The sequence below is a fragment of the Theobroma cacao genome, chromosome 5 (assembly GCF_053813885.1).
Source record: "Theobroma cacao isolate CCN51 chromosome 5, ASM5381388v1, whole genome shotgun sequence".
Classification (NCBI taxonomy): domain Eukaryota; kingdom Viridiplantae; phylum Streptophyta; class Magnoliopsida; order Malvales; family Malvaceae; genus Theobroma; species Theobroma cacao.
The window spans coordinates 38,816,602-38,833,606 of record NC_142643.1 but is presented as its reverse complement, the minus strand read 5'-3'; the positions used below and the strand labels follow the sequence as shown (position 1 = coordinate 38,833,606).

At 29.0% G+C, this 17,005-nt stretch overlaps 2 protein-coding genes across 5 annotated transcripts; one reads left to right on the top strand and one right to left on the bottom strand.

Moving 5' to 3' along the window:
- Positions 1 to 4,461: 4,461 nt before the first annotated feature.
- On the bottom strand, positions 4,462 to 7,068 carry LOC18599381 (rust resistance kinase Lr10-like). Its single transcript, XM_018120634.2, has 3 exons — positions 6,245 to 7,068; positions 5,855 to 5,881; positions 4,462 to 5,773 (listed from the first exon to the last, which is right to left on the bottom strand). Exons 1-3 carry the CDS (start codon positions 6,987 to 6,989, stop codon positions 4,623 to 4,625), a joined length of 1,923 nt encoding a protein of 640 aa, XP_017976123.2. The 5' UTR covers positions 6,990 to 7,068; the 3' UTR covers positions 4,462 to 4,622.
- A 1,401-nt stretch (positions 7,069 to 8,469) lies between these two features.
- LOC108661863 (rust resistance kinase Lr10-like) lies at positions 8,470 to 15,490 on the top strand. 4 transcript variants are annotated; one of them, XM_088806566.1, is made up of 4 exons: positions 8,470 to 9,266; positions 10,710 to 10,745; positions 11,382 to 11,411; positions 14,326 to 15,490. In XM_088806566.1, exons 1-4 carry the CDS (start codon positions 8,573 to 8,575, stop codon positions 15,363 to 15,365), a joined length of 1,800 nt encoding a protein of 599 aa, XP_088662692.1. In that variant the 5' UTR covers positions 8,470 to 8,572; the 3' UTR covers positions 15,366 to 15,490. The 4 variants fall into 4 exon arrangements, with proteins under 4 accessions (XP_088662692.1, XP_088662694.1, XP_088662693.1 ...); XM_088806568.1 differs by lacking the exon at positions 10,710 to 10,745; XM_088806567.1 differs by lacking the exon at positions 11,382 to 11,411.
- Positions 15,491 to 17,005: the final 1,515 nt, after the last annotated feature.

Below are 17,005 nucleotides of genomic sequence, written 5' to 3'. Positions count from 1 at the left end.
TTCGACAAATATATACTAGATTTTGTTATAAATACTGTTTTTAGTTAATTCTGGTCATATGATTGATATACTAATTAAATTTAGTCAAATTAGTTGGTTTGGGTTTTTTTATTTAATAATTTTAAATAAAAATTTTATAAACTTTATGTGATGAATTATTACTTAATCTTGCCCAATTATAATTAATATATGCAACTTGAATACAAGGATGTGATGATCTAAACTATACTAATCACAATTTATGTAACCTTATTACCTTCACAACCCTCAATTGGTGCCCCGTACCAATTAAAAATGCACTTTTCATTAAAAAAATGTGTTGGTATGATAGTCAACTTCTATATCCTTTAAATTTTGCTTACTTTTCTAAAATTCGACTTCATAACATTGTATCTTTTTTTATCGAGGAAAATAAAAAACAGACTCATTTAAGAATTAAAATTCTAAGTCTAATACATGTTAAATTTTCTCTTTTATGAAATAAAAAGCATCCTAATTTTTCCACAAAACAAAAACATGTTTAATTGCTGACTAAATTAAATGAAAGAAAAAAAGAGAAGAAGTGAAGTTACATCTAAAAGGAAAAAAAAAACAGATAAAAAAGCTTACTTTTTTGTATGAGTTTTGTATGCAACAAAAAAGTGACTTTTTTTTTTCTTGGAGAACACAGATGAAATGGCATTGAATATAAACATTTTGTAAATTAAAACTTTTTATTTATTTATTTAGTACTTATTTGATCTAGTTTTTTTTTCAACTTATCTACATCTTAAACATAAAAATAAAGTCAAACATGATTTTTTTAGAAACTCTTAAAAAAATTAACTTTTTTTTAAAGAACAAAATTTAAAAAAGAAAAAACTTAAAGAAAAACTACAGGAAAGAGCTTTCTCCTATTCTTTTAAAAATATATTAATTTTTCAAAAAATATCTCTCTCTTAATCAATCTCCCTCTCCTCTCCTCTCTTTCTTTCTATAAATTATTATTTTTCAACGTAAATTGTGATTTTCCTCTTTTTTATCTTTCTCTACAAAAACTACTAAAAAAACAGAAGATCCAACAACAGAATGTCAAAATCTATAATTTTTTTATTCTTACAAAGATTAAAAAAAAATCTAAAATTCAAAATTACATTCAGAAAAAAACAGAAGACCCAACAACAGAATATCAAAATCTAAAAAATTTTTGTTCTTACAAAGATTAAGAAAAAAAAATCTAAAATTCAAAAATGCATTTAAATACTGTTTAAAAGTTTTCTTTCTTTTTCACCAAAAATGATTTTAATATTAAATACATCGTTTTCTTTTTTTAGAAATTGAAGCATTATGATCCGATTGCTTATTAGATCAATAAAAATTTAATACTATTGCTACTATATAAGTTTGATAATTGTTCCGTTTCTTTATTGATTTATTTGATTTTAACATATAAAATTATATATAAACTTGAAGCATTACATTATAGTTTATTAGGTGATTGAAGATGGCATATATTCTTTATGGTAATTTTAACCAAAATTAGAGCTTATATAATTTATTTTGTTAAACAGTTTATTAAACAGTTTTAGCTTAATTCTAAAAGTTATTATTTTTTATAAAAGCTTAATAATAGCTTTTAAATTAAAAATAAGCTAAGCCAAAATAGGTTTGTGAATTTCAAATAGATATTTTCTAATTGGTGAAAAGAATATGCGTAAAAACGTTTTCCATCATCTTCGTCTAGTCCCCTTTACCTATCTCATGCGTTGCCTCCTCTCAGTTTTTAACTTTGTAAGAGACCATTTAGGATTTATATTCAATGGAGTTAAACTATATATATAAAAATTATTAATAATTAAGTTTTTAAAAAAACTATATATATAAATATATTAAATACACAAAAGTTATAAATACAAATCAACTCTAGTTTAACGAAAGTTGTCAGCGAGTTCTTATAGTTCGAAAGTGTTGTAAAATTTTTTAAATTATCAATACTACAAAATGTATTTTTATTTATATATTTAATTAAAGAATCATTCATTCAAGAGTATCTCTTCAAAATTGATAATCTTATTTTTTAAGTTATTATTCTACATACATCAAATTGTTTTTTCAGTAAAAAAATTTTCTAATAATAAATGAATACTCTATTATAATAACAATTTATCAAAAATATAAAAAACTAATTACAAATATTTTCATTTTTGAAAAAAGCAAGCAATATCACCCCTTTGACTTTTTTTTTTGGCATTTCTTTCATAAAATTACTTGTCATGTTCTTTTCTCTCAACTGATTCCTCATTTGCTTTTATTAGATATTATAATTTTTTGTAGGTGAGAAAAGTAACAAATGAGGTAAAAGATAACTTTTTAACTTATAAATATTTTTTATTTGTTGTTTTATAATTCTTTTTTAAAGTTTTAATAGATTTTATATTGATAAACAAATTAATTATAAGGCCCGTATTTTATAAATAATATTATACAAACTATTAATATGAAAAATAAGTCACTTTTTATAATAATTATATTTTTACTTTTTCAAATATTTATAATGATGTGATATATATATTATTTTTTTCAATTTTAATGAAAAAAATATAAAAGGGTTAAAATTTTAAACTATTTTTGTAATAAAATCAAAGAGACATTAGGATATCAATAATGACAATTACCCTCATTGTCCCCAACCTGGATTCGTCCTTGAACCTTGTAGATTTTAATTGTGTCAAATTATATGAAGATGCCACAAAAAAAAATATAGGAGTTTTATTTTAATTAATTAAAAAATGAAAATTTGAGTTAATTAATCTTCATATAATTTTAAAATCTCATTGGTTAAGAAAACTAGCAATATCTTAATGTCACGAATCTCATATCTGTAAAAAAATAAGATGAATCTTGGGTATATAAACATAATCCTTTCATCACCTATCATACATATTTTTTAGATTGAAAACACCGACTCATTATAAGTAGTATCAGAACAGACCTAATGAAGCCCCATAAGAGAACAAAAAAATTAAAAAATATAATAATTCAGATTTAAATTTAAAAAAAAAGGCTGAAGAAGTTAACTTTTATTGTGAGACACTTTGTTTGTGTATAAACAAAAAATAATACCTCTAACATTTTATTTTGAATAAATGATATAATTATGTCTATTCGAACATAATATCAAACATAAAAAAATTAAAATGTAAAGTTTCCATACTCTTTATGAGATTAATTATAATTAGTTCAATAAAAAATGTTAAATGCAACCAAAATTTATAAATAATTATCGGGCATAATGACCAAGTAAGTTTTGGAGCTACAATAAAATTCTCATATACACTCTTACTCTTTTATTATGTGCATGTTGAGGGCTAACTGAGATAGGATCTGCAAGCAAGCAAGAAGGAAAATAGCACTCGGATGCTTAAGTCAATTATCAATCTTTTCAAACTCTTTAAACAGTTTTTTCAAAGGTGATTGTTAACCTAAACAACCTTTTTCAAAGGGATATATGCTGCAAATGCAATACATTACTCTGGGGACTGTGGTTCAAAATGTGGGTCAATGTAGGCTAACTGCTTTTGAATTGCATTTAAGTTGTTGCAGTAGGAAGAGAGATGGAAGCATCAAATAGTTTGGCACCAGTGGCAGTAGCAGCAGGAGGATCTCATATGGCATTGGCGGATATAAATATAGAACCTTGGCAATGGGTGTCTTTATTCTTGGCTCAGCTTTGACACTTGCAACTTTGGAAAGCTTATCTTCTAATTTTGGTATTAGGGGCCTCTGCCTTGGGTCTAGCTTTGTCTGGAAGTCGGCCTTTCAAAAAGAATCAGCGAAAAAGAAAGGGCCAAGAGATACACATGTGGAAGCCTTTGGTGTGCTATCCTATCATCATACCTCTTCTGGTGGTAATTACTTTTGCAACTTTATGGGTGGCTCTGCTTTGAGTGTCTTTTCTTTTTGTTTTTTTAATCTCTTTATCTATTTTTCCTTATTTCTTTTCCCATCTCCTTCCCTATGGGATACTGCCATCTTCTTCTCTCTTTGTGCTTCTATTTTGCCGTCTTAAATTTGAGAAAAAGTATCAAAATAATTCTCCTTTTATTTTTTATTTGTTGGGATTTTTAAGTAGAAACGTATTTAACATTGAAATCAATACATAAATAAATCAACTATAAGAGATAATATTTAATGTGGTTTTGTACCTATTATCTATATCTATAAAAGGGGGAAAATACACTATAAACCTAGAGGTTACAAAGAGTATAAATGTACCCTGGTAATCATTTAATTATACCTTATATCCAAGAAATAATATTAATATTTTACATATTATTATTTTTATACAATATTCAAATTATTATGATTACTTTGGGTAATTGTAAATAAAATTGCATATGATTTTTACCTGATATCAAATTGGATGATCTTTAATTCTCAGTAATTAATAGTTGTTAACTAAATATGATAATATTTAAATCATCCATGATAATAGAACTATGATAATAAGATCATTATGGTGATCTTAAAAGTCATTTCTAACGCTATCTAAGGTTTACAATTCCCAAGCACCAATTACAAAAGCTTCACCATAAAATATTACAAACGTTTTAAGTTCTACTCATTCAAATTCCAAACCTCTGTCATTCCTCTTGCAGATCGTTGATCTCTTCCATTTCCTGATGGACTTCGGAAATTACATCCAGCTCTTGTTGGCGTCGACGTCTTTCCGGTATAGAAGCATTCGGTCTTGTGCCTGTAAAGTCGAAAGAATTTGGTGGAATTTTGAGATGATCTTCTTTCCCTTCCAACATTTGCACCACCACTTCCATGGAAGGACGATCCACGGGGTGCCATTGGATGCACCAAAGTCCTACAGTGGCTAGTTTCTTGGCAATTTTACTACTTTCCTCTCCTTCGATTGGGATTCGTAGATCTTCCCCGTCTTCTAAAAGATTATGGATCCAATCAGGGTAGTAGGCTTCCACAGCATTATCATCTTTACCATCAATGTTTTTCTTGCCTCCGACCATTTCGAGCAATAACATTCCAAAGCTATAAACATCAGACTTGTAAGACACATTACCGAAATTCCTGGAGAACACCTCAGGTGCAATGTAACCGATTGTTCCTCGAGCTGTTGTCATGGATACTGCGCTTTGATCCTTCGAGCACATCTTAGATAGACCGAAGTCACAGATTTTTGGATTGAAATTGTGATCGAGCAAGATGTTGTGAGGTTTGATATCGAAATGAAGTATTCGTTGATCACAGCCTCGATGAAGATATTCGAGTCCTTTGGCTACACCAAGGGCAATACCCTGCAGCTTTTCCCAGCCAAGAAAAAGGGTCTTAGAGTCAGCTGAAGCAATGAACTTTTGCAAGGAACCATTTGGCAGAAACTCATAGACCAGAGCCCGTCTAAATCCATCAGCACAGAAGCCTACCAAGCGAACCACATTAATGTGGTGGATTTTTCCTATTGTTCCGACTTCATTGATAAATTCTTCTCCGTTCCCTTTGGTTTCATTGAGGACTTTAACAGCTACTAGAATTTCATTTGACAGCTTTCCCTTGAACACAGTTCCATACGAACCCTGGCCCAGTTCTTCCTTGAATTGGTTTGTGATCCTCTTGATATCAGCATAGGAGTATCTTGTGGGCTTGAGAGCTTTGTAATCCTCCATAAACCTTTTTATTCTTATCTGGTTCTCCCTGTCCAATTTGTCTGATATATAAGCTTCATAGAGTGCCATAACAATTATTGCAAGCAAACACGAACCGAGAACGACACCTGCACATAATTCCAACAATTTGAGAGCAGTTTCTCTCAATCTTACTTATGATATTAATATTTAAGCAGGGTAACTTTTACCTGTGACTACTGGTCCTGTTGATGCCCCTGCATGGAGTACAATTGTAATACTATCATCAGTTCAAAAATCTGGACAAAACATCTTTCGATTCAAAACAAATAAATTTCAACTTATAAGCTAAATCATTCTGGAACATATGAAATTCAAACAGAATCAAATTGAAACGAATTCTTCTTTTCTTTTATTATTGGCATATTACTTGAGTCCAAGCTTCCAATTCCTATGTAAGAAATTGAATGGATCACGGTTTCATCCAACACATTTTTTTCTTTGAGAAGTGGTTGTTAGTTGAGATGTGATTTCAGCACCTCTTTTGCTTCAAATAATTGACGAAAACTTTAAAGTAAGAAATAGAGAATTTAAGAGAAAAGAAAAGACACAAGAGTTACCTCTCTCTCTGTGTTTAGGGAAGCACAAAGTTTGAGGTTCTGAGGCATTCATCTTCCACCCACAAATCTTTCCTTCTTCCTTACAGCTTCCGCATTCCAATTTTGGTGAAGACCAACGAAATTGAATATCATGATTTTCGTAAAGTATATCTAGCGGAACTGAATAAACGTTATACATCTTGGTGCAAGAAAACAGAGAAGGCGACTTATCTATGGAATTGCTAGAATCAAGAGCGACAATTTGATGGCCAGCTTGACTGAGGAAGAAAGGGTATTGTTCCGACTCCCATCGGTGAAATGTTCTCGAACAATTGAATAATGAATAATCCTGATACGGTAAGTACCCGATCCCCCTTCCCCCTTCAGAAAAAGAGTACCAGAAAACAAAACTGAATGGAGAATCGGATAGATTCAGGAACTGAAGCCGTTTCAGAAGCGTGAGAGTTGGGTCATATAAATGAAGCATTTGTGACTGGTAATCAATCTTTGAAACAAATAGCTTCACAGAAACGGGCAGTTCGAGCACTGTTTCATTTTTTGTGGTGCAAGACAGATCAAAGCCAGTACGATAGGCGCAGTGATCGGGATGGATACCTTTAAGTTGGAAGGGGAAACGGACGGATGGTCCATGGCGACTGCATCTTAATTCCCGGCATTCCTGATTGATCTCTTTAGATGCTGTAGATGTTATTAACAAGTAAAAGAAGCAAAACAGAGGAACCATCTCTCCTATTGAACAGGCCATAAACCTGAATGATTTTCTCTTAGATTATAAGTTGTCACAATATATGCACCTTTTAGCCATAAACCACAGCTTCTTAGAACAAGTTGATTTATCACCAAATTTGGGATTTATTATTTTTTTGTACAAAAGGTTTATTAGCCGTAAGTTAGTGTTGTTTCCTTATTTTTTACCGCAAGAGGCTGAGGTAGACATGCTCATGCATGCACTCATGTCATATTATTTTCTAAAGTTGAAGAGAAAGTGAGAGTTGAAATGGCTAAAGACTGCTAGCAAATCATTTAGGTCTGAAGTTCTTTTTTTAATTAATTATTTTAAGTCTAGAGAGTCACGAAATTACCCAGTTAAATGAAATAATAGAGCGGCGAGTTAGTCTCGTAGTCACATATCAAAGATATTTCAATAAGTTGAAAAAGAAAGATTGACTTGGAAATAGTAAGGAGACTTTGAATAAACCATCCGCAAATGATTCCAAGCTTCGTGGAAAAATCTCTTAGAATGGATGATGCAACATTTTTCTTAGACGGGAATTAAAGCCAAAATACGCAACTTGATATGTAACGTCTTAGGCCATTACAGAGTTGGGCCTACTTTGCAGACTAAAACGCCGGTGTGTGGCACCCAATTTCCTTGAAAGATCTGTCGATTATAAGAGTGGGTGAGACTGAGCTGTCAAAGACTTTGAGTAATTGACCCCAAGTTGCCTTGATTCTTATCCTAATGGTGTACCAGCTAATAGAAATTAATTAGGATATCCTAATGGAGTATTAGCTAATAGAAATTAGATATTAAACTGTTGAGAATATAGTATTGAGCGATAGAGATATATAAAAAAATTTTAAATTAAAATTTTGAAAAATTAAGATTATAACATTTGATTTATAAATATTTTATTGAGAATATAATATAAAATTTTAAAATTATTTTTAATGCATATTTGTATATTTTCAAACTTTATCCTTAGATATTAAATAATTAGAACATCACAACAAAAACGTTACAACCTATTATAATAGAGTATTGTCCAAAAGTTCACTAGGGCATTTTAGTTTTTATTGATTATTATCTTTTGCTCAATAATATTATTACAATATAATATCATTATATAATAACTATAATAACTATGATATATATATGTTATATATATCTAATCCCCTCAATTCAAATTTTAGTTCTTGTTCAATCCTCAAAACTTCATGAATTTTTTTTTTAAGAAATTCTATAGCTCATTTTTTTCCCTCCTCAATAGTATTTATATTTTTATTCGAAAAAAGAAATTCAAATTTAAATATTTAAATACGTGATAGATGCATTTGTATAATTCATAGACCAAATGTTGGGGGTGCTCTTTTACGGTATAATTAATTGTGTTAATTCTTAAATCTTTTTGTTTCCTCCCATTATTTTGGTTACCATCTTTGTTAATTAAGTTTAGACAGAAGTGATGTCCCATCGTTTTCCTGTGTTTTAAAATACATTCCTAACAACATTAAAACACACAGCAACTTGCTGTAGTTGGGTAATTACCCGGCCGGCCTTCTTCTTTCCTTCCTCCTGTCTCAGAAGTCAGGGTATCCGCTATCACCATGCATTTGGGAAGATCTGTCTGCACAACGTTTTTCCTTCTACAACTATTTCTTCTTTGTTGCGGTGCTAAGAAACTCCCTTACCAATGCCAGAAACCCTCTTCCTGCGGCCAAATTCTCAACATCTCACACCCTTTTGGATTGATAGGTGATCCTAGAAACTGCGGTGAGAAACCCCGTTACCAGCTGGAATGCGAGAACAATAACACAATTTTTAACTCGAAAGACCTCAAGTACTACGTGCTGGCAATCGATTATCAGAATTCCACGATCCGAGTCGTTGATGCTGGTCTTCTTCAAAGGAACAACTGCTCCTCCCTTCCTTTTCGTTCTGTCAGTTCTTATGATCTCGAGGATGATGGCTTAAACCTAATGGCCATGGCAACAGTTTTATACTTGAGTTGTGAAAATCCAGTTGATTCTTCTCACTACATAGACACTAGGCCTTGTACCCATGGTGTTTATAATTCATCCAACAGATCCTCAATGGAAAGGCAATATTATTCTTATGTTATGTTGGGGTATCGCAAAGTGTCAGAGATTGCAGATCACTGCAAGATAGACATGGTAGTCAAGTCGTCTTCTCCAACAATATACAGTGAAAATCTTTCCTATGCAGACATTCACAACGAGCTCCTCTATGGAATTCAGCTTCGGTACGGGGAACCCAATCCTAATCCTTTCGGTTTTCTGCGTAAGTAATTTCGTATCCTGTTTCAAGCACTCATATATTATGTTGATTAAAAGCGAGGGGTCAATTTAAATTAAGGTTTTTTTTATAATTATTTAACAATGATTAAGTTAAGAAACATAAATAGATCTTATGTAATTATTTATATATTTTAAAATATATAAATTAGTTTAAAGTTTATTTTCTTAAAAATTCTTGTATTTTTTTTGAAAGGCAAGACAAAAAAATTCTTATATTTATATATATATCTATTACATAAGTAAAAGTAAGCTCAAAGGAACTTCCTACTTTAGTCACGTGAAGGACATAAAAGAAAAGAAAAAAAATATTAAAGAAAGAAATGGAGAGGTAGAAAGAGAAATTAAAAAATAGGTAGAAAGATGGTCTAGTTGTATTAATTTAATGCTATTAAAAAATTCATAATTAAATAATTGTATAAAAATATTATTTTATGAAACAAGATGGTGAATTCAGTGATTAATATATGGTTTTTCATCACAAAGAATTTAGATTTTAATTTTTCATTTCCAAAGTTGTAATTGATAGATTTATATTTATATAAAAAACCAAACAAACCACCAAATATCAATTTTCAAAATGTATATTAAAAAAGTCAAACTGAAAAGAATAATATTTTTGTTAACAGTAAAAAATATGATATTTACTGAATACATAAAAAAATCACTCAAGAATTTGATGTGATACATAAAACATTGAAGGATTAAATGAAAAGTGTGAAACCTGTAATTACAATTTTAACTAAACTCCTAACCTCCTCAACCGATTATCTCCATCGTATCCCTTTTAACTAAACTCATCCCTCCCCTGCAGACACTTTTTTTTTAAATTTGTTTTTTTTTCTCTATTTTCATTTTTTAACATATCAAAATATTAAAAATGTAGGATTTGTTTAAAATATTTAATAATTTATAATTAAAATTTAATATGATTATATAATTTAATTTAATTCAATTTTTTCTTTAATTTCACTTTTTAAATATTAAAATTTTAAAAAATATAATTTATTTAAAATATTAATGATTTATAATTACATAATAATATAATTTTCATTTTCATTTCAATTTATTAATATTTTAGAGAGAAAAAGAAAAAGAGAAAAATGAAGGTTGTTCTATGCCAGGTTAGGTTATAACATTTATAAGGTAGTAATTTCACAAAATCATTAATTCACAAAGCCAAAGAGTCTCTGCCCCTTGGTAGTAGCGAGACTCAAAATTCAGCAATGATATATGCGTCATCTATCCTTCATCTTCATTTATTAGCCAATGATTTAATAACATTGATACTAGCAACCAACATGCACTACTAAACTTGGTCTCTGCCACTTTGAGGGATTATGTTTGTTATGGATAGCTTAGGTCAGGTGCATAAAGTTTTTTAATTAACTGCACATTACTAACAATCTTCTCTGCTTTCTAAATGCAGGTAAAATCGCAGACATATTTTTCATTATAACGATTAGTGAGTATTCCTAATAGCATTTATATTAATGAACGTTTTATCTTTATTTCTTTAGTTAGATAAAGAGTGAAATACTATGACCTCTCAAGTTTTGACTATAATTTCATACGGATCTATTAATATTCAAAATGAATAATCTGTCTCAAACGTATAAATAACATTTAACGGGTAAACGTGAAATTTTTAAAATATCTTTTTTTTTCTTCACTATTTTTCATTTTCTCAAATCTGTCAACAACGCTCCTTTACGTTAGCTGGTCACCTTGCGGTCGGATCTAGCGTTCTGGCAGTGGGAACGTCAAAGTTAAGGTAAAGAGAATTTTTTTTTTGAATAGAAGAGAAAAATTTTTTAATAAAAATTTATAATTTATATAGTATGATAATTTTTAAAATTAATAAAGGATAAAATTATTCGAAAAATATTACCGCGTTATCAAATTAATGAAAATATTAACTATTGATTAACAACTAGACTTATGTGTTCAACAAAAGATATTCTTTTAAAGCGAATGATCCATTTCGAATATTAATAAACTCATATAAAATTATGATCAAAACTTAAGAAAATTAGAATATTTTATCCTTCGATCTACTATTTGGTCATCTCAATGTCTTTTATTTCATTCCCTGTTACAGGTTTACCTTTGTATGCAGCACCATTGATTGGTAAGACCACCTTTATAAAACAGAAAAACTCGTACATATGCACATCATTATCTCTATATTATTGTTAAAATTGTCTATTGAGTCCAAAAGAGAAATAAAAATATCAAAACACAGTAAGTACATTTGAAAGACAAAGCTAAAAAGGAGACAAAGAAAATGAAAGCTCCTCTTCGTCTAGCTTATAATATGACATTGATCATTGGTCTGAAGCACATTTATGTTTGTCAGTATCTTCATTACTTTGTTACGCATACAGGCTGATGACTTTACGATTAAGTGGAAATGCAAGTAAGCTAATTTCCGGATCTTATATGCTATGCTTTGCATATTTATATAACTGTTAGGGTTATTGAAATTATCAATAACTGTATGTAGGAGTTAAGGCAAAATTAGATTTAAGGCTGTGCTCTTCCTTCTGGATCTTCTCTTTTAGACGGCTTTTAATCGGTAAAATTCATTGTAGTAGGACTAGGAGTGAAGAGGGGATCTAGTCATATTTATATGAAACCCTAATAGGACTACCCATCAAGGCTTCTCTTGATAAGATCTACTTGTACCTCCTAATCACCATGACCCAAATTAGATGTGCAAAATCCATAATATTGAATATAAGAGTATTTGGAGAAAAAGAAATGAATAGTTTAATTAATGGCTGTCCATATTTACACAAAATTTCAAAAACTGGAGGGTCAATATAAGTGTAAAATAGGTGGGTGACAGACTTAATTATAATTGTATTTGCAGAAAATGAAATGAATAGTTTTAGTGAGACATTGTATATTACCTACACACTATCAGGGAATAAATGTTGTCACTTCATTAATAAATAAATTTAAAAATTAAAAATATTTAAAAATAAATTCTCATAATTTTTAAAATATTTATTGTGGAGAACATTTAACTTTTTATCTTTACACATTTATAAACAGACACTTTGTAATTAAGTGACAGTACATAGGCATGACAATACACCAAATATAAATCCTTTGAAAAAATCTAAGAAAAAGAAGTGAATGGTATTAGTGAGGTATTTGGGTATGTGGACAATATTGTAGATGAAGAATGAAGAATTACTATGCTATAATTTTTATTTTCTTCAAACTAGGAAATCCAAATGAATTTCTAGATTGATAAATTTATTTATGACTAAAAGTTACAACTTTTAGGGTAAAATTAGTACTTGTTGACACGTTCGTCCCATGTGGATACTTGTTCTTTTATTTTGTTTTAACAATTATATATAAACACAAGTGAGCACAAAGTTTGAAATATAAATAATTAAAATTTTATAATATTAATCTATAATTATTTAATATTATTAGATTTAATAAAAATATTTTTTAATGAAAGTCATTTCAATACAATTAAAGTTTTTATTTAGGAAATGGATAAATCTTATAGATATTTATAATAAAAATATTTACAATGGTAATTTAAAAATATAATGAGTAAAAATACCCCATATTTATCATAAAATATTTTTCTAATATTCCTACTTTTATATATCTTATAGATTATAGATAAATGAAACATAAAAAAGATAGAGTAAACTATGCATTAATAATTTTTAAACTTATAAATATGTTTATTTCGGACACATTAATTCAAAAAATTTCAACTTCAACTTCTACCATTTTTACTTCAAAAACCAAATCAGAATCTTCAAACTTACTAAAATATAACCAGGAAAATGATCCCCAAGGGAATATGTATTTGTTAGAACATAGAACTTTGAGGCTTCAGTTGGAGGTTTTAGATTTGAGTCTTGGCATTAGAAGGGTTCAACGAGCCAGTTTTGGTCCACCCAGCCTCGCTCTGTAATAGCCAAAAACTAAACTTGACTTGTCTCATCCATTTACCAACTATTTTGTTATTATAATAACAAATTATTATTTTATATTAATATCTTAAAATATATTTTAAAATTAAAATTAAATAAAAATATATCAGTTAAAATAAAATTAAGTTAGGCATACAAAAATTATGCCTAAGCTCGCCAGCCTGGACAGGTAGCCCAATCCTTAGACACATCTACTTAAAATCAGAAGGGTAAAGATTTTATGAAATAAAAGAAAATTACCTTTAAAGTCCTATGTACACAAGAACAAAAATATAAATAATTAGAGTACCAAAAAAAAAAAGAAGAATAAACTACATGAACAAACACTTAAATTTGTTAAAATATGTGTTTTGGTCACTAAAATATGAAAATTTAAATTTTGATCACTAATGTTAGCTGGAGTGTTTTCCAAGTGTTTGTTAGTCTATATTAACACTATGAAACAACAGCTTATCAAAAAAGAAAAAAACACCATGAAACAACAAATTTTCACAATATAAATATGGCAACAAATGATCAGATCAAAGTTACTTTTATAATAAAATAAATTGAGAGATGCATAACATAACATTCTTTTTCTGTTTGATCAACATCAGAAAGACTTCAATTCTATACCTTTTGTTTTCGCATTATCTTCTATAAAAGATTAATTATAATCCTTTCTTTTACATACCCATTTTCTTTACTTGGATTGTAGAGTTAAAGCCCAAATTATGAGATTTTGGTTTGTTATTAATTAAAAATTTATATATATATATATATATATATATTATTTTCACAAAAAAGGTTAGTTTGAAGTTTGACAAAATAGCTAGGAGGACTATCCTACCAGCGTAACCAAATATCTAACATAAGATCAACAAACACCAATTACTACAATACTTTAGAGCAAAATATCCATACACTTGTAGTGCATATATGAGAAAACTAAAATTAAACAAATTATAATAAATTATTATGGAGAAGTTTGTCCTTCAAAATTTGTTCTCATTGCCAAAACCCCACACATATTTGAGCTCTCATGTTATATGTCGTTTCCTGCAAATGGTAATGTTTTACTATATTTAAATGCAGTACTACTAATGTTTGCTGAAAGATTATGTGGGCTACCATTGGTGATTGCATTCTTAATATATAAATGGCGAAGAAGACATTTATCAATGTTTGACATGGTGGAAGATTTTCTTCAAAGTCAGAACAATCTCACGCCTATCAAGTACTCATTTTCAGAAATCAAGAAAATGACTAATGGGTTCAAGAATAAGTTAGGTGAAGGTGGTTACGGCTCTGTTTATAAAGGAAAGCTTCGAAGCGGCTGTATGGTAGCCGTAAAGATATTGGGCAAGTCCAAATGTAATGGACAAGAATTCATCAATGAAGTTGCTACCATCGGGAGGATTCATCATGTCAATGTAGTTCAATTAATTGGATTTTGTGCTGAAAGGTCTAAGCGTGCTCTTGTATACGAATTCATGGCCAACGGGTCTCTTGAAAAGTATATATTCTCAAATGAAAGCAGTACCTCCTTGAGTTGCAAGAAAATGTACGAGATTTCTATTGGCGTGGCTCGTGGGATTGAATATCTACATAAAGGTTGCGACATGCAGATCTTACATTTTGATATCAAACCACACAACATACTTCTGGATGAAAATTTCAATCCCAAGGTGTCGGATTTTGGACTTGCAAAATTATATCCAATAGAAGACAGTATGGTTCCTCAGACAGCGGCACGAGGTACAATGGGTTATATGGCTCCTGAGTTATTCTATAAAAACATTGGAGGTATTTCTTACAAAGCTGATGTCTATAGTTTCGGAATGTTGTTGATGGAAATGGTTGGTAGAAGAAAGAATTTAAATGCTTTTGCAGAGCATTCAAGTCAAATTTACTTCCCTTCTTGGGTTTTTGACCAATTGACTTTGGGAAAAGAAATTGAAATTGGAGAAATCACGGATGAGGAGAAGGAGATAGTGAAGAAGATGGTGATAGTATCCTTGTGGTGCATACAAATGAAGCCTAGTAATCGTCCTTCCATGAACAAAGTTGTTGAGATGCTAGAAAATGAAGCTGAATGCTTACAAATGCCTCCAGCGCCATTCAATCTGGTGTAAATGGTATCATTAATTTATTTTGATTTTGTAGGGCATATTTGGTTTATGAAATAGAAAGGAATTGAATAGAATAGGTATTTTGTAGTAATAGAATACGGTAGGAATAAAATGAAAATGTTATTATATAGTTTGATTGACGGATTGAAAAAAAGTAGAATTGCTATTATAACTTATTACAATGCTTAGTTAGTAAAAATAATTTTAGAATAACAAAGAAATAAATGAAAACAAGACAACAACACCTTTTATTATAATATATGATTATTTATTTTTATATTATTTTATTTTTTAAATATTAATAATTTATAATATAATTAAAATATTAATAATTTAAATATTAATAATTTATTTATAATTTATATATTATTATGATCAAAATTTTAATAATTTTAATTAATTTTAAAATTTAAAATATTATTTTTTATAATATAAATTAAAAACTTAAACTCTTTATTGTAATCAGATTTATTTTCATGTAAAACAAAAATACTCTTTATACAAATTTAGAAAAATTTATACCAAAAGACAAAATTAAGTAAATTTTTTTAATAATTTAATTTTTATTTTCATTAAAATTTTGAAAATTTAATAATTTATTATTAAAGTATTAGTATGTTTTTTATTTTTCTCAATTTGCATTTTTCATTTTTTGATTTATATTTTCATTTAATAACTTAAACATTAATATTTTAAAATATTAAAATTTTATTTATAATTTAAACATTATTATGATTAAAATGTTAATAATTTTTTTTTTTAGTTTAAAATAGGTTAAATACCCAAATAAGCCCCTGAACCATGTCAAAAAAAAAAAAAACAATTCAACCCCTATCGTTTTATTGCATTCAAGTAAGCCCTTAAATTTTTATTTCGAGTCATATAAGCCATTTTTCCTAACTGTTGACTAACTTCCATTAGTCAATGGTACATGTTGCACTTTTATATCATATCATCTGCCACATAGATTTGTGTGCTTTTCGTCATTTTTGGTTGTGGTGTGGTGCATGGACGATGGTGAGTGGGTTGTTGAAGGTGGGAGAGGGTAGGTTCACTAGTGGCAGTTTATTTTTAAGATTTTGGTATATAATTTTTTTTGAAAAGTACACATTTTATTGCTTGGTGTCAAAGCCAAAATAAGTTTTGGACTTTATGACCACAAATAAAAATAAAATAAAAACCCTAATAACTAAATATTCAAATTTGGGAACATTTGGATATATTAATGTAGATCGCACCCTTCATGTCATGCCCTTCGAAAATAATTCACTAGTGTCTGAGCTATACTCCCCTTATTCATCCTAGAATGTTATCAGATTCAGGGATTATTTTAAATGATGTCCGAAACCAAACCATGCTCTTATCAGTTGTCCTAATCCAAACCGTACTATTCAAGCCACAAATAATTATGTCTGAATCGAATTAAACATCTTTAACTGCACATTTAGTATAGGGTATAACTAAATTATTCTTTGTCTATTCCCATGGTTTTGCTCTACCTCCGTTTGGTAAAGCAATGCCACAAGGAATAACTATTATCTAATAATAGCTATTCTTTAAAATGGAGTAAAACTCAGGCGTAACTACACCCGAGCTTCCCTATTAGCATGTTTGGTTTACTAGAAAGAATAGAATGAGAATAG

Bases quoted from the DNA above. Each gene is read 5' to 3' on its own strand.
- LOC18599381 (XM_018120634.2), bottom strand. From the start codon at position 6,989: ATGGCCTGTTCAATAGGAGAGATGGTTCCTCTGTTTTGCTTCTTTTAC. The intron at 5,882-6,244 runs GTAACTCTTGTG...TACTCCATGCAG, and splicing joins CCCTAAACACAGAGAGAGAG to GGGCATCAACAGGACCAGTA. The intron at 5,774-5,854 runs GTAAAAGTTACC...AATTATGTGCAG, and splicing joins AACAGGACCAGTAGTCACAG to GTGTCGTTCTCGGTTCGTGT.
- LOC108661863 (XM_088806566.1), top strand. From the start codon at position 8,573: ATGCATTTGGGAAGATCTGTCTGCACAACGTTTTTCCTTCTACAACTA. The intron at 9,267-10,709 runs GTAAGTAATTTC...TTCTAAATGCAG, and splicing joins TAATCCTTTCGGTTTTCTGC to GTAAAATCGCAGACATATTT. The intron at 10,746-11,381 runs GTGAGTATTCCT...TCCCTGTTACAG, and splicing joins ATTTTTCATTATAACGATTA to GTTTACCTTTGTATGCAGCA.